Genomic DNA, 22,386 nt, shown 5'->3' on the forward strand with positions numbered 1-22,386 from the left:
ATTTATTTCTTACAAGCCGATGCCCTGATCTCAACAATTTCACTCAAACATACATTTCTAATCTTTTAAATTTTATATGTAAATTAATATGCACCTTTAATTAATATTAATATATAAACTATGGCATAATCATAAACAGTAATACATAGTTCAATTATGTATAGAATTGCTGTCAAATATAAAATTATATTTAAATTAGTTGTCAACTCCTGAGTTCGAAGGACCTTTTACATCCCGGTGGTTGAGAAATACTGGCACTAAAACTGAAGCAGAAGCAAATAAGATTCTGCCTCCACTGAGGATTGAACCTCAGACCCTTTCATTATTACAAGGCAACAGCATTACTTTATGCCACCCCATTCATAATTATAAAAGCAACCTTCTATCAAAAAGCCGGCCTTTTTCAAACAGCATTACATGCAATTTGTCCTCTTGTGATTCACAGGCTATATTAAATCTTAATTTCTGAAGTAGCAAACAATCATGTTAAGTATACAAACATTCAGACTGAAGCAATGAGGGGGGGGGGGAGGGAGGGGGAGGTCACATTGAAGTGACAATCAACATGTGTCCCTTCAAGCAAGCATTCACTACGCATGCAGAAACAAGACCAAAGCGGCACAATGAACGCCATTGAGAGCAACACGCAAGTGGCACGTGTAGCTTTGGTTCAAATGGTTGAATGAATTACCGAGGGTCTCATTCCAAGTGACACATGTCACTTGTTGCTTCAGTCTGAAAATTCCCTGAGAAAACCATCCCGGACAAGTGACAAGCAACACTTGCAGCTTTGTTGCTTCAGTTCAAAAAGTTGCATTTACTTCTAAGGGTTCGTTTCCAAGAGTCATGTGTTGCTTGTTACCTGTCACTTCGATCTCAAAGCTCCGTTAAACAGGATATATACACACATTCATGCAATACCTATACTTCTGCATATATGTTGTGAACAGTAAAGATTTTCAATTGTCCCAAAACAGTAAATATTTTCATATTTTATGACAACATTTAAATTGAGAGACAAACATGTAAATGCTTGTTTTAAGTTCATTTCATGGTCAGATATGCTCATCAGGAGTACATGTTTAGTTTTAAAATTGTATCTGAACTACTATGCAATATGTCTCCGCTGGGATTGAACCCAACTACTCCTCGATTGCAAGACAACAGCATTACCACTATGCCATTGGTAACACACATACATGTAAGGCAAAAACAAATTAGTAACAAGAACCAATGGCCAATATCTGTCTCTTGGCTGCTACATCATGTAAAATTATTTATCTTGATGTAAAATATGTCATTACAAAACTGTAAACTAATAACAGTAATTTTAAGCGAAATAAGTTAGGTGTAATAGGTAAAAAGCCAAAAAGTCAAAATTTCAGTTTTTCCCCCTAAAAAAGACTGCTTTATAGAAAAAATAACAACCATTCAAAAAAGCTGGCTTTTTTTACAACTCTAGTAAGAACACTATACCGTGGCAAGTTCTTCACCTGTTGAGTACCACTTGATTTTGAATATGCAGAATCAAATACGATTCACAATCGAATCACGTGACATGCCACACAGACCTTACTTATTTGATATGAAAGTTTGTTTAATGTCACAACATAGTGTTGTTCACACATATATAGGAACTAATTCTAAGCTGATACCACTCTGAACTGATACTTTGTTGAAAATTGTGAAAATTAAAAGTTGAAAATATTAATATTAATGAACGAATGTTTCTCTATCTTTATAACACTGTTGAGCCTGGTTTTCATGTTAATAAAACATTAAAATGCTGACCAAAGCAAAATTTATTGAAATAAAAATAATCACTAAAAACATAACATTTCTTGTGAATCTCTGTCTTCTTCGCCAGCATTTTAATATTTTATAATTATAAGCATCAATTTATCAGTGTTTGCTTGAAGATATTAAAAAAAATACATCAGAATACAAAAAAATAATACCTGTTATGTAATCATAAAATACATTGGAACAAAATCAACGGATACTTCAAATTTTGCATAACTTCCAGGATAATTATAACATAACCCGTAGTGCAGCAGCCCTTGAGGCCCATGCTTTGCTTACAGACTGCTGGCGTCACTCTCATCTCCAAAGGTGGGAGATCATCCAACCAGTCACAAGATGATGTGCGGCGAGCACGACGAACTCCTAGTCTTTGTTGTAGGTTTTCATGACCGAGTTACGCTACTCATTCATAGCTCCCCAATTTTATCAAGGATGGTGGGTGGCCACCGGTCCCATACACAGGCTGAAATCTCAGAAGAAAAGTTGTTATGCTTCCGTCAGGGGACTCGAACCTGTGAACCTTTTGCCAGAGGCCAAAGCATGATGCCCAGAGCTCGAAAAAATCCCGGTCACCAGGTCAACATGGCGACTAAAAATTTCAGCCTGGCGACTGTGATCTTTTGCTGTAATATGTACGAAAAATTGATGATTATAAATTTAAATTACAGTAGAGCGTAAGTTAGCAAATTATTTTTTTTTCTTTTATCAACGTTGTGAACATTCCATAGTGTCAGAGAAACAATTTCTTACCCTTTGCCCCCCAACACCCCATTTCCTGCTTTCTCACACAATTTAGTGATGTTTTGAATACCGTGATGCTCAGCATCTTATACAGTGTTTCGAAAGTTGCACAACCCAAACTTTGGAAATGTATATCATGAAAACCGTAAGAGATACTTACACCAGGTTTTCTGCATTATAAAGCCTCATCCATTGAGATATTTTTCAATGCTTAAAATTCAGTTCACTCCATACAAAAAATTATATAAATTAATAACTGACAGAAAGCAGCATTCAATTTTTTATCCATAAATGAACTTCTGAGTAAGAAAAAATGATCGAAGGGTCATATTTAGACATTTGATGACTGATGTCATGTCAGTCTATCATTTGCGACAAATATTGGGCATGTGCAACATTTGATGAACTTTTGACTGGCGATTTTATGGGTTGAGTAAAAAGTGTCATTTTTGGAACATATCTCCGTATATGGCAACACTAGCTGGTCGAAATATTGCCAACAGTCGCATGCAACATGTGTCTAAGTATTGGCTACAAATTTTTCGTGAAAAATTGTAAATCAAGATTTTGTGCCAAAATTAGACTCTTGAGAGAATCCTAGACTGCCCCTGGTTACATTGAATTATCTTCGCTCACTCACTGTGCCTGTTTTTTTTTTTTTAATTGATTCAGCATGGCACGTTCATTAGAGCAGTGCGTGTGCATTGCTGAAGAGCATTTTACTACTCATTACACTCACGTGCAAGGGGCTTTCCAATAAAATTCCCGTGAACGGGAAATGCCAGAAAAGTATTGGCTGGTATTGCTAAATAAAATCCAACCAATACTGCTACATTGGCATCCACTCAGTAGTAATAGGAACATTAGAATTTGCAATGATATGGTACATAATTAACACGTAGCCTTTACCTGTGCCAGACAGTTGGTCATCTCCACTTTTGGCGATCTGCTTCAATACATCCATGACCTCTTCTGTTGCTAAGGTAGCATCGAAGCCAAGGAACGCATCCATCAGTGCCTGAGAAAGGTTGCCTTTCTTGTAGGCCTCTACATCCTTGATGTATTCTGGCAAATTCTCGGCACAATATGCTGCCACTTCATGACCTCCATGTCCGTCATATACAGCGAAGAAACAGGTCTCCTTATCATAGTTTATAATGCTGTTGTGAGCATCCTAGAAAGAAAATAGAAGAAATGAAATCCTTCTGCAATGCAATCAGGATCACAGATTTAATGGCTCATGTTCAGATTGTGTAATTCTGATATCACAGTTTTCTCCGTGAGCCAAATTCTATACACGTACATCTGAATAAGTTATATGATTACTTACCATATCTTCGTCAGGGTGTCTACCAAAAACCATGACTTTTTCTGGGTCCTTCTTTCATTATTCTTAATCTTTATTTAGTTGACCCCTACTTAGGTAAAGTCAGAAATTGGCAATAAAGAGTATCTTTATTATTATTTAATGAAGATCCGCACCAAAAAGAACAGTTAAGATGAAACTGAAGCTGTACTTTAACAAGAGAATTAGACTTGTTTTATCTATTAATGAATGTAAAATTTACTGTTAAATTCCATATACCTGCACCCTGAAATGCATTTTGCAGACTAGTGAGGCTGTGGCATGTTTGTGATTGTCCCTTCGTTCATTTCATCTTACCACCATTCATCCTCATCTTCACGATTAGCCAAAAGGGGCTGAAAAGCAAAGTAAATTAAACTAAATAAATCAACCAATATTTGTGATAGATAAAATTTTTGACCAAAAGTATAATTGCTGGACTTTTTCTTGATTTTTTTACTCTTTCACGACTTTCTTGACTGGCAGACACACTGTTTGTGCAAAATTATTTTTCCAACCTGTTCCTCGGCCTGTGCATTCCTGGCGCGTGTCCCTTTATCCATTTCATCACATAACTCATCCTCACCTTTGCGATTGCCTACAAGTGGCAGAAAAGCGAAGTAAAATAAACCAAATCTAATCAATCCAACTTGTTGCTATGTGCTTACACGAGTGGGTTAGGTGGGTGCTCTTTACTCTTTTGGCTGTTACTATTTAGTGGTCGCACTAACGTAATAAAATTTAGGTATGAATTTACAATACCGGAAGTATCTCCAATTGCTTTCAAATTCAGCATACTCACTAATTTTGGCCTCGTAATCACGAAACTGCAGTTAAAAATTGGCAGTCACGTCTAGAAATTGCAAAATTACCTTGTCAATTACCGCTATGATTCTCCATACACTAACCTGGAAATGATATGAAGATGTCTTACTTTCCGCACAACGGTCTTGCTACCAACGTTGCTCAAGTGTTGTGCAATAAGTGTGAGAGTTGATTTGCATATGAGAAAATGGCATCTTGTAAAGGTGGAAAACATATTTGCCCCACGAACCATTCACGGTAAGGTTAGGTTAGGTTAGGCAAGCATAGTTAAAATTAAGGTAAAAAAAGGGTAAAGTGCTCCCCTGTGCATAGCACCATGCCATGAAGGCGTATAGAGGGTGTGGGGGTAATGCCCCACACTTTCTTGATCCGGTCGTGAGTGGGGGTGATGTGATCAGCATCATGCCCCTGACCACCTTTACCCCCCAGGTACCCATGTCATTCGATGCTGGGTGGGTGCTGGGGCCGCTTCCAACGTTAGAAAAGTTCCCGGATTTGAATCGGCCGGGAATCGAACCTGGGACCTTTAGCATGATAGTCAGATGCGTTACCGACGTAGCCACCGTGCCTAAATTAAAGTTAAAATTAAGGGTCATCATAAACATAGTTTTGAAACGCTAATCATTGCAAAAAATAATTTTCTTCATAAATCAAGGGTGTTTACTCCGTTCACGGACCAACTTTTTTCGACTTATTTTGCAATTTCTAGACGTGACCGCCAAATTTTAACTGCAGATACGTGATTAAGAGGCCAAAATTAATGAGTATGCCGGCTTCATAATCAAACAAAAAGTATATAGAGAAATTTAAATGGATATTGTACTCACCATTATTTTCATTTCATACCTTTCAAAGTATTTTTTTTTTTTATTTCTGTTCACTAAAAGGTAGAAAATGTTTGTGCTTTGTTTGTTACTTAAGCTGTACTTTACTAAAATAGACAATCAACATGCGATAGGAATGTTTTTGTTACATTCCACTAAAAATAGTCATGATTCTACAGTCTTTATGACGAAACTAGGCTTACGAGGCTTCCCCACACCCTTAGTATCCAATAATACCACCGAAACAAACGCCACATTCGATTACTCTAAGTTAAAAAAACAAACTAAACATGGTTCTTTAGAGAGACATGTCAGGCAGCACTTGGTACCATGACACTGCAAATTGTCATTGCAATCGTACAAGAAAAATTAATTAAAATTTCCACTAAAAAATAATGATCCTAGTGTGTTGGGATGAAACAGCTTTTAGCATAATTTTAAAATGCCTCTCGTACATATGCATTAACTTCAACATTCACGACAAGAACTCTCCCATCTGCGAGGTAAATAGTATATTAATACAGAGAAACTTTCACGACCTGAATATCCATGTACTTCAATTAGTCACCAATGAGATGATGGGCATTAAATTATGATAATAATAATAATAATAATTTTTATTGTAGAAGCATGTGAGAACATCACATGTATTACAATCGTCAGAAATATACATATAAAGTATCTATAGATCTTACAAAAAAAACATCCAAAAAGCATTTTAGCAACGTAACACCACTTACATAAATTTAGTTGTTAACATTATTTTTTACAATTATACGGTTCCGGTCAGCTTCCTCTGGGGTTGTGTCAAAGATGCCGAACTGGTGATACATTCAAGACTAGCACTATACCTAACTTCCCAATGAAACACCCATTCACTCCAAGACGACAGTAAATTAATGGCAGTTTCCAAACCATTATGTTGAGTTGAGTTTGTGTTTTAAGTCCACTTTATGCACAGTAAGGCTAATCAGGTTGGACCTACAGTTTAAAGTGGGATCCAAATCACTATGTGCCTCCAGCGGGTATCGAACCCAGGACCCCTTGATTACAAGGCGACAACGCTACCAAGATGCCACCTGAAAGGCCCCTCCATTTCCAAACAATTGTATTGGATCAAACAAGTGCTCCCAGGTTGCATGGGCTTGAAATTGAATCTACGCCGATTTAGCCTGGCTGGTAACCCAAGAACATTTGTTCGAATAACATCGCCAGGAAAGTTACATTTTCTAATCATATTGGAGTATACAGAAGGGAAAAATCATTCAGAAAACATGCAGCAAGTAATCATTAAACACTGAAGTCAGAAATAGAAGAATTTAAAAAAGTGAGTACTATGATTAGTTCAGAATTAAACAATTGGAACTTGGGCTACACTTGAATTTTGCCATCGTCATTTCAAATGACACACACATTAGGAGACAAATTCAGGCCAGTCAAGCCTTCACCTACATATGATTGATACAACAGATTTGGAAATAGATACAGAAATTGTTGCAGTGTTGCACAACCACTAAATATTTTCTAAGAGAAAAATCTTAACGGAACACATAGTATTTCTTAACTTTTTCTTTCAAGTTTAGAAACTTATTATTTTGAAGGTTGGCAATACAACAAACATGATGCCACTGTTTTCTGCTTAACGGAAGCAATGAGATTTCGCGGAATACCAATACTGCATAGCTACTTATTGTCCATTGCCAAAAGTCCCCAAGGCAATGCTTTTATTATACGACACACATTTTTAGAAGCGATGTCGAGCGGAGCTACTGAGAGTGTGTCCTTGACGACCAGCCAATGACAGTGCAACGTTGTACACTTAGGAAACTGCGGCGTGTCAGTTAAACGCAGTGTTCTGTATTTTATTCTTGTGTGCAAGAAGTTTGCCGGAGTCACCTGGCCCCAAACTTTTAAATTTGAAGAAATCAGTTTCCAGGATACGGAAAACTTACCGAATTTCACCACGCATCCACGACACGTCATACTAGGCATATACCAACAGCCCATTCCTTCTAACGAGTAGCTTACAATCACTGCCACACTTTCGACATTCCTTTCCTTCCTTAACGATCCTGTGTTCAATTAAATTAAAAAATCCACTGCATCTTCCACACCCACCCACGACACGTCATGTTTCTAACTTTCGTTGCAAACACAGACAGTTCGAAACACTATACCCCCAATGAACATGAACAAAACACAATCACGACCCGTGATGATATACGCACCAAAGGCTATTGTCCGTCGTAGAATTAGTTTACAACAAAGAACATGAATTTCCACTACGGAACGGTACTTGTTTACTATCCTTCGGACACTTTTATTTATTTTTACAGAAGAAACTACTTACCGTAATAAGTTCCTGTAGCATTGTCGAAAATCGGGAAGGTGTTTTGTGTGATGTGGGAATGTTTCATAGCTGAAATTCATGTTGTTCGTTGAAAATTAATTCTCCGACGGAGAATAGCTAGCCCCACGAACCATTGGCACGTGGATAGGTTAGTTCTGTTAGGTTAGGAAACAGTTAAAATTTGGTGTTGTGTTAGTATCAGGATCTAGATATTGGAAATAATTGCGAACTATTGGCGCTAGCCCCACGAACCATTGGCACGTGGTTAGGTTAGTTCTGTTAGGAAACATAGATCAAATTTCATCAAAACAACGTTGATACACCTTCAGGAATGTTCCGCGAAGCAGATACGTAAGTACGAATGTTAAAAATTAGCGAAACAAAAAAATTAGAGGTGTCCGAAGGATAGTAAATTTTTACCGTTTCTTGTGTAAAAATGAAGAAATGTGTCCGAAGCATTGTAAATTAGTATCAAATTAAGTGTATCAGTGTTCATACTACATACAGCATTTAGCTAAACTAATGTCATCTACACACTATGGAAATTTCCGATTATTTTCTTTAGACATGGAACCTAACTGTATAATCTAACAAGAAATGCGAAAAGTACTCTTACAAGAAAATGTGTGTTTTATACATAAAAAAGAATCCACACAGTGTGACGAATTATGAGACCCAGAACAAAAGTTAGGTTCATAACCTGGTAAAGATAATCACCCTGTTTTAAGTACAAGGCTGATACCTCTCACAAGTCTAGCGGTTTGAAATAAATGACCTGCAACTGATGGAACCTCACGGGGTATATGTAACAAAATAAACTGCCGGGATTTCTACACGTGGTTTAAAATGAGTACGCAAGATTCTTGTATACTCCTCACAACAATTGACCACGTCACGAGAACTAAGGGAAAATCGGTTTATGAACTTCATCCATTTTTAGGACTGCACGCTATGACATCTTATTTGCACACAATTTTCACAACAATGAACAATACTTTACTTCTATTAATCATTGCAATGATGCAAATTAATCATTTTTCCTTTACAATTTCATACCCATACTGAAATCGGTCACTACATTCGATTTTGTTGTTGCTGTTAGTTTTTTGTTTTCGCCATGATGTCTTATGAAACTGTTGGATCGTCCAAATTCGAACTCAAAAAAATGCAGTGAAAATAGGCTAGTACACTATCTCAAGTAGACATTGCGATTCGTTGCATGATGCTTACCTCCTGAGATTCTCGCCAACCTTGCATTGAACTGGCGCCGTAATTGACATAAGTTCCACTTTCGTCAGCTGATACTTTATCCGTTATAGGTTTCGATAAATAAGCTCCCATGGTGGAAAAAATTCTTTTCACTGAACTCTTTGCACAAATTAACTACACTGAATGCCTTACATTAACTGTGATCACAAAAATTAGTTAGTTCCCATGTGTCCATGGCCTAATTTCTCTCGTTATGTAGGGCTACAAACTCACTGGTTACAGCAGAGAGAAATTTATACATTCACATGTAAATGTATAAGTTTATCTGTGGTTACAGCATACTCGCGGCCCGCCATTTCCACCATTACGGACCAAAGAAAACGAGGGAAGGGGGAAGAGTTGCTCTTCCACATGATGCTGCAACCCACCGTCATTAACGAACAATTCAACATAGAAGCAACTAGAATTCGTTACAAACCCAGAGATGTCTGTGGAGGTAGGTCGATCAGCATGGTTGCTCTAGTCCAAATATGATTTTCTGTAAGGTATTTCAGATTATATCAATATGACTGCCCGTCCAGAAAATATCCACACCGCCAGTGCCGGCGATAAGGGGTGCGAGAGGGGCAGTTGCCCCCACTTTTCACCACTTTTGCCCTGCCCTATGCTAAACCTTATATACAAAGGGAAATATACTGTCTTTGCCTGCCCCAGTTTTGGCATCTTGGCCCCTGGTTTTGGAACTCAATCGCCGCCACTACACACCGCCCTTTCTGGTGCCGTAATTGAAATGACTTGCATGACTCTCGCTATTTTTCTTAAATTCAATACATAGACGTGCGCACGGATGGACAAGAGGGGGCAGTTGTCCCTTCTAATACTCTCACTTAGAAATTTAGTGTAGAGAAATCTTATTCGTTATTAAACAATATTTCTCTCTTTAAAAAATAAAATATTTTCAAGCCGACGAAAGTTCCAAGCAACTACGAAGAATTTATTTTCTATGTAATGGGACTATCTCACTTCGTTCACTAGCCTAGTTGTGTTAACACTAGTTCCACACACTGGACATGAATAGACGAGGTTTGTTCAAAAAGTATCCGATTTAATTTTTTTTTGCGTAAACAAATGTAGTTAGGGAGGCGTGGTTTGATACACGTATGTAGGTGATCCTAATGCGCATTTTTTTTCCTGCCTGCAGAAGCAGTCAGTCGCCGGCAGACAGCCGATGAGTAAGGAGGTGTAAGTGAGCGGCGTCGGAATTTCGTTTTTGCCAAAATTACTGAAAAACTTGAACAACGATACTGCATTAAATTTTGTGTCAAGCTTGGAGAATCCCAAGTGGATTTGACAAGCCTTTGTGCACGAAGCAATGGGCATCACACGGATAGTTCAATTCAACCGCTTCAAAGATGGCCACACGTGGAGAGTGAAGCACGTTCTGGCAGGCCCTCAACATCCAGAAATGAGATCGTCATTGTCAAGGTGAGGACCCTGGTGATGCATGATTGTCGAATCACGATCAGAGAACTTTCAGACGAGGTAGGCATCAGTATTGGATCCGTTCATTACATTTTGTCTAATGATTTGGGCCTCAGGAGAATCTCAGCGAAGTTCGTGTCGAAGCTGTTAACAATCGAGCAGAAGAAACTCCGCTTGCAGATACAGACTTTCCTGGCCAAACACAGCACACCTGTGCTTCGTCAGGCTCCCTACTCTCCCGACATGGCTCCATGTGATTTCTGGCTTTTCCTTAAGCTGAAAATGCCCCTGAAAGGAATCAGATTTCAGTCCAGAGAAGACATCATGCAAAATATGACGGACCAGCTGCGCGCAATCCCAAAAGAGGCGTTCCAGCGCTGTTTCCAACAGTGCAGCCCAAGAAGACTATTTTGAAGGAGATTAATGTAAGACTGTGGTATATGAATACACAAAATTTTTATTAATAAATGTCGGATACTTTTTAAACAAACCTCGTATTATGTGTAGTTGTTTTGAATCTGCTGTTCGAAATCATGTTTATGTATAAATTGGTATGAAAGACAGAGAAGGAAAATAAAGGGGGAGGGGAACAGAGAACTTTTGTGCCACAAAAGCGGGTATTCTTGCAATATTGATTTTCGGTGGATCCAGACACACACCATATACGACCCTGTTTAGTACCCATTAATACAATAAAGCCCCTATCGCACGGAACTGGATTTCTAGTTGGAATGCTCTAGTTGACGCTGGACTGGCTACCCATTTGCTAGTTTTCGCCTCACACGGTACTTGTTATACCGTACTTGTCGATACTCTTTCGTTCCCATAATGGCGGCCGCGCGAGATGTAAACAACGTATCACTTCACACTTTTAAAATACGATAACTATCCAACCAAGAGGAATACCGCATCGCATTAAATTGTTTTAGGTAGAGAAGAATGGCGCTGATAAAATACATACTTTACAACGTTTACTATACACGTATGGAAGAATATTTTAGCTTTTTCAATTGTAAGCATGCCTTTCGTGATGTATGCATGGCTGTTCCACAGAATCTAGTCGAAGAAGTTAGTAGCAATTAGAACATGTCCTATTCCTCAAAACCAGTCAAGCAGTCAGCCAGGCGGCCATGATTACTACCCAGAAAGTCAGTTCATCGCCAACTAGGGCATTCCAACTAGAAATCCAGTTCCGTGTGATAGGGGCTTAAGACAGTAACACAGACGACCCCAGCTTTTAGCAAAATTCAAACTACTAAAAAAGGGTCCCGAGTTCGATACCCGGTGGAGGCACAAGTGGTTCGGATCTCACTTTAAACTGTAGGTCCAGTCCCGATTAGCCTTACTGTGCATAAAGTGGACTTAAAACAGCAACTCAAACCAAACCAAACTACTAAATGTTTTATCTGTATAATTGCTTATTAATAACGTCATGTTGCTTGATCGTATTGAAGAATGTGCATAAAGACTGAAGCGCTTTGCCGCACTCACATGTTAACAATAGTACGTTATATTAGTTCACCCATTGGGCCATCTATGATCTGAGGCGCTAGTATCGCACACGGTCCGGAAATGCGCGGCAATGCAGGCGTGAGTGTTGAAAGGGGGCGGGCTTGATCCCTACCGCCATCTTAACCCACCGAAGAACTATTTCTGCCGCCGCTGCTAACGTCCCGGAAACGGGGGTTGCGTACCCCCGTATATTCAGAAATACTTTATATCAGTGGTTCTCAAACTATAGTACGCGAACCCCCAGGGGTACCTGAAGGACTTGAAGGAGGTACGCGATCAGCTCGGAAGAGAAATGTCGAGAATACCCACATGGCAACATTTTTGCTGCAGGAGTGTAGAGCAAACTTCGTTGTTTCAGATTTGATAGCTTTAACACTCAATAGGAAAATAAGGCTGATTACGTCACTGACACACTTATCTTTGTTTCACATGTTTTGAAATAAAATACTCGTTTGAAATCTATAATAGACTAAATTTGGAGCCGAATCTCCATTTGAAAGTTTCAAGTGCACAGCGAGACATCAAGAAACTGTGTCAGGCTATGCAATCACATCCTTCCAACTAGAAACTCTGAGGATTTACAATAAAAACTCCAAAATTGTGCTTGACAGTTTACAAACTTATTTTTGTTCTTTTTTTTAATAACTCCGAAAAAATATGTAAAATTAAAGTTGTTTTTTTAACATACTTCTCAGTATAGCTACATGTGTTTCACATTTTTATTTTTGTACTAATCATAGAGACTGTTGTTACGTACCCAATAGGACCAAGTAATGTAAATAGTTTGCCAAAGAGGAATAGAGATGGCAGCACCAGGCGGGCAAGATTAAGAATTAACATAATATATGTGAATAACTTTATAAATAAGAACAATTTGGAAGATGAAAAACAATAGAATGTACTATAAGGAGATAAAGAATAAATATGAAATAAATAAATTAATGTATATACGCGATAAATCAAACCAGTGATCATGTGTAAATTGATCAGAAAACTAAAGAAGTCAAAGTACTGATACAAATTTGTGTCTGAACAGACATTGCATCTGTCTGATTGATTTACCATTCCCATAGAGGAAATTTTGTTTACATCAGTGGAGGCGCTTTCTAGTCGACAACCCACATCACTTTTGGTTGCGCGTTTCAGCCGTAGCACCTACTTGGATGCGCGTGTCAGTCGTTTGACACCAAGTATACACTCTGTTGTACCCAGTTAGTGTTGGCGTGTTCCAATTGCAGGCGCAAGGGAGGAGATAAGTATATTTCTCACAGCTTAAGGGAAAAAGCTGGAAAAAGGATAAATGAATTAATTAAATCGTCAAAAACATAAATAAATGGAAATCCAGAGGGAAGTTCACAAAGAAGACAAGAAGGAAGTCCAGATCAAGAACATCCATTGAGAAGGAAGTCCAGATAGAAGAATATACAAATTGAAGAAAAGAAATAATAAAAAACATATTGAGATAAAACAACTATAGATGAGAATTATAGAGAAATGAAGCTCATCATGTAAATATTCTATTTCCATGTATCCTTGTTTATATAATATATAACATATATAATAACAACGTCTCCATTGGAAGGCATCCTGTCTGGTTTCGTTGTCTACAAAGAACCCTACCCTGTAGATATTCTAGCTGAGGTTTAAGATTAAGATTCATGCACCTTGCACCAAATAGAGGTAGTACTGTAAACGAAGAAACATCCAATAAAATAATAAACGTAGGATTCTAATGTTTATTTGTTTACCATCTTTCCATTTACAACCCGAATGTCATTTTTCTCTATTGAAGATATACACGCCTCCAACATATCAAAAGCGCCCCACCAATCAGACAGCCAAAAGAAATCCCCAAAACCTCACTCTTCGGAGAAAACCTATGGTGAGGGTACATTAGACGTTTAGTTACGACTAAAGGGTACAATGAGAAGAATCTTTGAGAACCACTGCTGTATATCATATATTATTTGTTGAAAGAAAAGAAGAACTGCAATATATTTTTCAGTGAAATGAACCAAACTAGCGTTGTTCAAAAGCCCTTTGCGAGACAAGGCCTGCCATGGAGTGGAACGTGGCACTGCATAGAGTGCCATCGCCGCTGTTTTCTGGAATTCGAGTTTATACTGAGTAATAATGCACTGTAATAAAAGAAATACAATGGAAAATCCAAGAAGAGTGTTGCATTTTAATGTCTTTTATGCTTCCTTCATAACAATGCATTCCCGTTTATGTTACCTCTCTTACGAGAATCTACTCTATGGATCAAGTTCCGTTAAGTCCGTGTATACACTTGTCTTGAAAACTGATTTTTGTCGTTTCATTTTTTCTTACTATAAAGACAGTCTTATGTAGCCGTACCATGTATTTGCACTTGTAATTTCTTATAAGAACATTTAGAGTTATTATTTACATAAACTACCCCTGGATAGCAAAATACAACTCATTATTATTAACGTCATTACGGGAAGTAAGGAAAAAATATGATGTTTTCCGCAGTATTTGGATTCCAGCTTTCTGTGACATGCAGGATATGTAAAATGCTCTTTTCATTTAAATTCTTTTTAAACTGGATGTAAATGCTGAGACAACAAATTAGGCAAAGGTTCCTTTTGCGTGTACGATTCCGTTCACCGGATATAAGCTACACGAACACACACACACACCGTTGTTTCTCTGTGTGGCAAAACAAATACTGAAGCTTTCGAACCGACTGTTTCCTATCATTTTTCATTCATTTTAAACTGCAGAGCTCTACACACAGAAAGAAGTGAAGGAAAAAATTAAATCTGTAGCTCAGACCAAATGTTTAAATGCATCATCGATGAAGATGCATCATAGGATGCATTAAAGTACTAACTTGCATCATATGATACACTTTGACGTTACCTTACAACCGATATATGGTTGGCACATCGCGCTACGACACCAGGGCTCCCTGGTTCGAATCCAGATTATTTGTGTCTGGTTAATCAAAATACAAAATGCGGATACAATATCATTTATTAAACGTGAAGTTATTGAGAGACAATCAAAACACGTAACCTGTTGTCCCTGAGAAGAAAAGTTAAAGAAATGCATAATAATTTTTGCAAACATCTTCCCCATTAGCTACCGTGTAAATCCTGAAACTTAAGATTTATGGTAAAAAAAACAACAAAAAAAACTAGAAGCCGCAGAGACGAAATCGGGAACTTCAGAGCTCCGAACAGTAGCCTATAATTACATGTCTAGAGCCTCCCCAATGGCGCAGTGGTAGCGTCATTGCCTTGTAATCGAGGGGTCCCGGGTTCGATACTCGGTGGAGGCACAAGTGGTTCGGATCCCACTTTAAACTGTAGGTCCAGTCCCGATTAGCCTTACTGTGCATAAAGTGGACTTAAAACACCAACTCAATTACATGTCTAATCCTAATATTTGATTTTCATTAGGGGACGATAAAAGAACATTTGTTTCTTGCTTTTAGAATCATTAAGACGACCGGAAGGATGAGAAATGGGTTAAACTATAGAATTATGTACGACTACTTCACTCAAATACTCGCCCAAACGTAGCCTATGATTTGGTTAACTTTTTTTCTCAGGGGCGAAATGTTACGTGTTCTCATTGTCTCTCAATAATTTAACTTCACGGACGAAAGGTTGGTTAACTCACGTTTCGTTTTGTTGTTGTTAGCCGCTACTATACGTAGTTTTACCAAGAAATGTCCAATTCTTGCAGCAATATTTTATTGTGATTTCAAAATAAAAAGCCAAGAGAGAAGCAAAGACAAAACAACACTAAACCTGACAAAACTAATGTTATCCAAAATTCAAGTGTCAATGCCTAACATGTTATCTCTAGTTTGGAAACTCGAAACGCAAAATTTTTTTCACTATGATACTGTTCGGGAAAAGTGTACAAAAATGATTCGCTAGAAGTAGGCCTTTTTTCACTGATTTCGAACGTTTCAGAAAATTATTCATGAAAGTAGACTGACGCAAGGTATCCTTTTCCCGTTTTCCCGTTTATCGTGCTGCTTATTGTTGCGGATTATTAAAATGTTAAAAAAAACGTCCAGTAGCCCTTCCGAACAGCCCCCTGCCGCGTTCTAAAGCAGTCAACGGAAAAAGAAACACCGACAGTTTAATTCGTAAAAGTGAGAATGGATCTTATAAGGGATTGTTGACGTTAGAGGACAGGTTCCGCGCGATTGTTGACAGTTAATTGAAGCAGCAAGCAAAATAAAAACAAACAAAAGGAACGATGTTTTTGCATTTTTTCCTCTTACATATCTCCAAAGTGTTTCAATTGGAGTTGCATAGCAACAAATATGCGCGAATGAAAGTTTATCCAAAAGGATACATTCAGTAAATAAAATCCGGCTACCTTCTGCCTTCATGTCGCCCCGGCGTCCATGAAACAACATCGTAACACCGTACCATCGTACACGCCCCTCCCTCCCCGAGCCGCCGGTGTATCAAGGTCCATCTGGTCTTCAAAACTGATGCATTTTAGTACATCACACTGAACAGCTAATGTATTTTTGTGTGTATTTTGATGCAGCGGAAGTGCATAATTAGTAGTTTACTAACAACGCTTGTCACTACACCCGATGAGGTGAAGGATCTATTGTCGTCTCTTTCAGTTCACCGTGCCCTAGGACCGGACGATATCAACACCATGTTCCTCAGGAAAACTGTGCAATCCCTGTGCGATCCCCTCTCCATTCTCTTGAACAGATGTTTTTCGGAAGGCATCTTTCCTCACGCTTGGAAACAAGCTAACATCACACCGATTCACAAAAGTGGTAACAAAAATTTTGTTTCATCTTACAGACCAATCTCCTTACTCTCTCCTCCATCATCTATGAAAAAGTAATCATAGACAGACTGTACAAATTTGTTTCTTCGTACTTAAGCTCTAAGCAACATGGTTCTCTTCCTGGTAGCTCCTGTCTTACAAACTTGTCTGTTTTACTCTCACATGCTATGAAATGCATTTCAAATAATTCACAATTAGATGTAATTTGATCTGGCCAAAGCCTTTGATACTGTTAGTCATCGTCTTCTGATTCACAAATTATGCAATAGATTCAACATTCATGGCAAATTTCTCACCCTTCTCACAGATTACCTTAGCGATCGCCAACAACGTATCGTTCTTCCTGGAACTTTTTCTAACTTTCTTCCTGTCCTCTCTGGAGTTCCACAGGGTAGTGTTCTAGGACCTCTCTTGTTCATATTATTCGTCGATGACCTTGCCGACCATCTCACAGCTCCCTCTAGCAATTACCTTCTTTTCGCAGATGACTGTAAAATTTTCAGGGAAATCTCCACTTCCGACGATACTCATCTTCTTCAGAAAGACATAACAACATTTACTTCCTGGTGCCTGACATGGGACCTTACATTACATCCTGACAAGTGTACTACTCTCACTATCTCTCTCAAGAAGAATCTGTTAAAGTCATCTTACTCCATCTCTGGCAATAACATCAAAGCAGTATCCTCTCATAAGGATCTAGGCATTTTTTTCGACCAAAAGCTCACATTTGAGGAACATATTTTATGCACCACAAAAAAGGCCATGCGTCTCTTAGGTTTACTCTACCGTTTCACTGAAATTAGTGACATCTCAGCCCTCACTTTGTACTTCAAATCATTCATCTCCCCAATAATAGAATACTGCTCTCCCGTCTGGTCCATGGCATGTTCCACTCACCTCTCCAGAATCGATTCAGTCTTTCACTTCTTCCTAGCTATAGTCCGTCACAGGGTTCCCTCATTACGCAATTTTTCATCTCCGCATCTCTTGTCTTTTCTAAACCTACAAACTGCTTATCAGCGACGTTTGCAGAACGATTTCAGTTACTTATACAAAATTGTGAATGGCAAAATCCGCTGCAACACACTCCTTGAGGAATTCCACTTTAGAGTACCTATGCGCACAACTCGCAATACAAGGTTATTTTATACAAAAAAACCTAGACTGGAAATTCAAAAAAGATCTATCTTTTATAGACTTGCCACACAATACAATAATCTCCCCTCAAATATTGATATATTTTCCTCCGAGTTTGCCTTTCGGTCTTCTATCAGAAGAAATACTTGTAATTAATATCACATAGTGCCATCTCTTACTTATTTTTTTGTTCATTTGTTATTCACTTTTATGTTGTTTTGTTACTATTAATTATTTCTTATTTATTTTTATTTATTTATTTTATTTTATTTTTTATCTTTATGCTTATTATAATTATTGCTTTCTCATTGTTGACAATTTCAGTGTAAAATGGCCACCTGTGCTGTATCTGAAATTTTCTCAAATAAATAAATAAATAAATAAACATTAATGTGTTAATGGAGTCAACATATTTGTAACAATTGACACATTCTTGGTCCTGTGTGCTTGATACCACTCCTTAAAAGTTACAGCTCACAATTCATACGTTTGTGTAGTAGTTGTGGAGAAAATACCCTATCTTCTTTGTATAGATATAAAATAGCAGAGCTGGAGTTTTTGGGAACTTTTCCCTGGATGCGTCCCAGTCGGCCCCTGCTGCTTCGGCAAAACCCTTTCCACTGTTGCCAGCTTTGTGCTAAATGTTTTAGCAGGAAAAGTGTTCCGTAAGGACCACCGAAAGCGTTCAAATGGGAGGCGATATGCCTTGTGGCCTTGGCAAAGAGTTAAAGATACTTCGGCTCCTCTCCCAGCTTCACATGCTTCAAAAACATCTCCATATGAAGAGGGTAGGTACAAATGTGAACTTTTTCCGGTTGTTTTTGTTCCACAAGGATGCTATTCAGACCACAAATCACATAGAAATTACGAAAATCATTATTTTTTCATTGCATTAATCACCGACTATAAAACACTTTACAATTGGAGAACTATTAAAGTTAAATAAACACCCAGAACATCGCTGGACTAGAGCATGAATTAGCAACGTCTCTAAAACGGACAGAAATGGTAGAATTAAAAATGGCTAAATGTTCTACGAAGCGAAGCCAGATTTGAGCAAAGAAGTTTATATTCTGTGACTTCGTTGATATGATTTTTTGAAGCAATGGTGCACATGTTGTACACTTGTAACAAATTTTAAAAATATAGTGGTAAAAGAATAATTTGAGATAGCGTTGCTCGATTTATTCAAAGACATGTTGGATTTTACAAGACAGAACCGTTAAAAATGGCAAAGCTGGTTTCAAGTCTATTTATTCCCAAATGGGAAAATCAGAACTGAACCTATAAGTTAAAGTAGAATCTCAATCACTGTGAAAAGTTTCTCTACTGGAAATCGAACCTGGAACCCCTCGATTCTGGCTATAGAAAGGGCAAAAAGTTACCAGCGTTCCGAAAATTATATTTCTAAAAGTTACTGACTTACAGTTAAAGTTACTTGCTTCAAAAAGTAACTGAGTTAGAGTTGGTTACTCTTTTCAGAAAGCCAACCCCCGTGGCGTAGTGCTTAGCACATCGCGCTCCGACGCAAGGGGTCCCGGGTTCGAATCCTCGCCTGGGTAATGGATGTTTGCGAGTGTCCATTCATCAATTTCATCATATCATGATTCATCCCCAACTTCGTAAATTAGCCAAAAGTGGAACAAGAAGCGAAGTAAAATGAATCAAATCAATCTTTGCAGAAAGTAACTCATGTTCTTGACTGATTGATTTGATTTATTTTACTTCGCGTTTCTGCTACTTTTGGCTAATTGCAAAAATGAGGAGGAGAGGTGATAAGATGACGTAGACGAAGGTACAATCACAAACACAATAAAAGCCCCATAGAGTATTATTCTGGCATTGGGCCAAGACGCCAGACCCTCGCTAGCCTGCAAAATGCACTCCCCTCCCTACACCCCTCAGGTACTTAATTGTAAGTTACTTTTAATTATATTTTGCTGGAAATTTTTTTGCAATCAAATCACACATCGTGATCATTACTTGCTATAAAATAAATATGTGAAGACTAACATGTGATTTACGTATATTTCAGGAAGTCTTCATATATTTATGCCATAACAACGAATCAAAATGATGGAACAAAATGAAGTCTTCCAGCAATCAGAAATGACAAGTTACATTAAAGCGTAAATGTTCCAAATTTAGCAGGCAAGGAAGTTATCAAAGGAAAGCGAAAACATTGTTAATTTGCGGAATACAGTATTCGAATACTGCTGAGAATTGCAAGTAAACAAGCTGCAAGCCATGCGGCAGCCTTTGTCAGTAACCGACTGTTGTCATTTGATTGTTGTCGGTCAGTTATTGAGTTGAGTTGAGTTGAGTCATGAGAGCTAGGAATTTTAGGTGCTGCACCTTAAATTTTTTTGTGTGAAAATGGGTAAAAAAGTGACTCATCCCAAAAATTAGCACATATTGAACTTTACTCATGGTGTTTCAGTTGCACCTTTTTGCACCTTTTTCACAATCTCAGAACCTTTTGCACCTTTTCGCCCTTTTTGCATCCTTATCATTTTTTAAATACAACTCGCGCGCTGTTTAACCCCACTAACATTCGAGGCACGGCTTCTTGGCACGCGATTCTTGTTTACCGCACAACAATGAATCGGCTTTCTTCAGTTCTTGGACGTTAATGTAGTAAGCACGCGGACTTTAAACAGTTCCAACAATGATGTGTTACAATTGCTAGAAGTTGTGCTCTTTTTGTTCTATGCTGTATTGTTTACGAATTGTTGTAGGAAAGCTGTTTTGTTTTAGTTTCCTTCTCCCGTCAGTGAGCAAGGTAACTGCAGTCTGTGATCGACTGATCGATGCATCGGATTTGCCTGTTCACCATGCCAAAACATAAAGTAAGTGTTGGGAAACTGCAGGACATTGTTAAACAGTTTAGCGGTGACAGCATTCAGAGTGATGGATCTGTTCTGAGGTGTGATATTTCTATTGCTGTTGATGACAAACACCAATGCACTCGGGTTGTGCAGCATCTACAAAGTGGGAAGCACATCAGGAATAAAGAACTACGAGATGGTAAAGATGGAAAGCGACAGCAATTCATTGGTGAGGCGCTTGCATCTTCGAGTTCCAGAAATAAAAATGAATTTTTCAGTGAGACAGCAAGGACATTTATAGTGTGTGGAATACTTCTTTCGAAACTTAACAATCCTGTCATGAAATCATATTTGCAAAAATATACTGGGAAGTCAGTTCCAGATGAGACCACCTTAAGGAAATCTTACCTTCAACCTCTTTATGAAGCTAAAATCTCGCAGATCAGGCAAGTAGTAGCTGACCATCCAGTCTAGTTCATACTAAATGAAACCACACATAGGCAAAACAGGTACATTTTGAACATTTTAGTAGCACCTCTCAATGGACATCAAGTGAAACCCATGCTTTTAAAAACTTATTATCTCGGCAAAACAGATAATGCAAGTGTAATGCAAAGTTTCAATGATGCATGTTTTGTATTGTGGCCGGAGGGCGTAAAATATGATAGTGTGCGGTTAGTTCTTACAGACCAAGCATCTTACATGTTAGCTGCATTTTCTAATCTGAAGAATATGTATCCTAACTTAAAACATGTGACTGGCATTTTTCATGCTTTGCATTGAGTTTGTGAAGCTCTTAAAGATAAATATACATATGTGAACGAATTTGTTTCTAGCATTAAGAAAATACTGAAAAAGGCTCCTAATGTATTCTTCTAGAATACATTCTTCATTTCCATACAATATCAAATTTTCAGATGCTATGTAGCTGTAGAAAAAGCCAAAAAACTTGCACTTAAACAGGAATTGCAAGATCTCTATATTGCACATGGCTTCTCTTTCCTTACTACTGCAATCACAAAACTGGAGGAGCAGTGTCTTGAAAAGGAAGCACAGTGGACTGTTTTGATGGATGTGTAACGAGAGCTGCAAGGGGTCGGGAAAGAAAAGTTAGAACAAAGTTTAGCCAAAAACCCTGATGTTCAAGAAGTCGCAACCAAAAAGGACGTGGATTACCGGTTGAAAACAAAATACGCACCACTTGTGCCTCTTGACGTTGAACGTTCTTTTTCAACTTACAAGTATCTGCTTAGTGACCGCAGATGTAGCCTCACTCAGAAGAACATAGAAATTTTGTATGTAATCTATTTTAACAGTTTTCTAGATGACTAATTCTAAGCAAGTAAGAAGAAGCATATTTTCCTTTATGTCGCTTTCTAATGTATCAGAGAATTTTCTTTGCTTAGTTTCATTAAACGATTTAAAACAAGAGGATACTCTATGTGTTTATCCAGACAAGTTGAATCATATATGTATGCACTGCTCACAATAAATTTTACATCTGAAAATTAGCACCTATTTTAGCAC

General features: G+C 38.0%; 1 protein-coding gene across 1 annotated transcript in view; it reads right to left on the minus strand.

Annotated features, from left to right (window-relative positions):
• The window catches only part of LOC145994235 (putative protein phosphatase CG10417), a 41,311-nt gene extending 31,823 nt beyond the window's left edge, over positions 1–9,488 (minus strand). Inside the window, exons 1-2 of the mRNA XM_083130336.1 lie at positions 9,119–9,488; positions 3,454–3,718 (exon numbers count right to left, since the gene is read on the minus strand). Of these exons, the coding sequence (XP_082986462.1) occupies positions 3,454–3,718; positions 9,119–9,229 (376 nt within the window). The 5' untranslated portion in view covers positions 9,230–9,488. The remainder of the gene's footprint in view (positions 1–3,453; positions 3,719–9,118) is intronic.
• Positions 9,489–22,386: the final 12,898 nt, after the last annotated feature.

Source organism: Lepisma saccharinum, chromosome 1, assembly GCF_977018435.1.
Source record: "Lepisma saccharinum chromosome 1, izLepSacc3.1, whole genome shotgun sequence".
NCBI classification, from domain to species: domain Eukaryota; kingdom Metazoa; phylum Arthropoda; class Insecta; order Zygentoma; family Lepismatidae; genus Lepisma; species Lepisma saccharinum.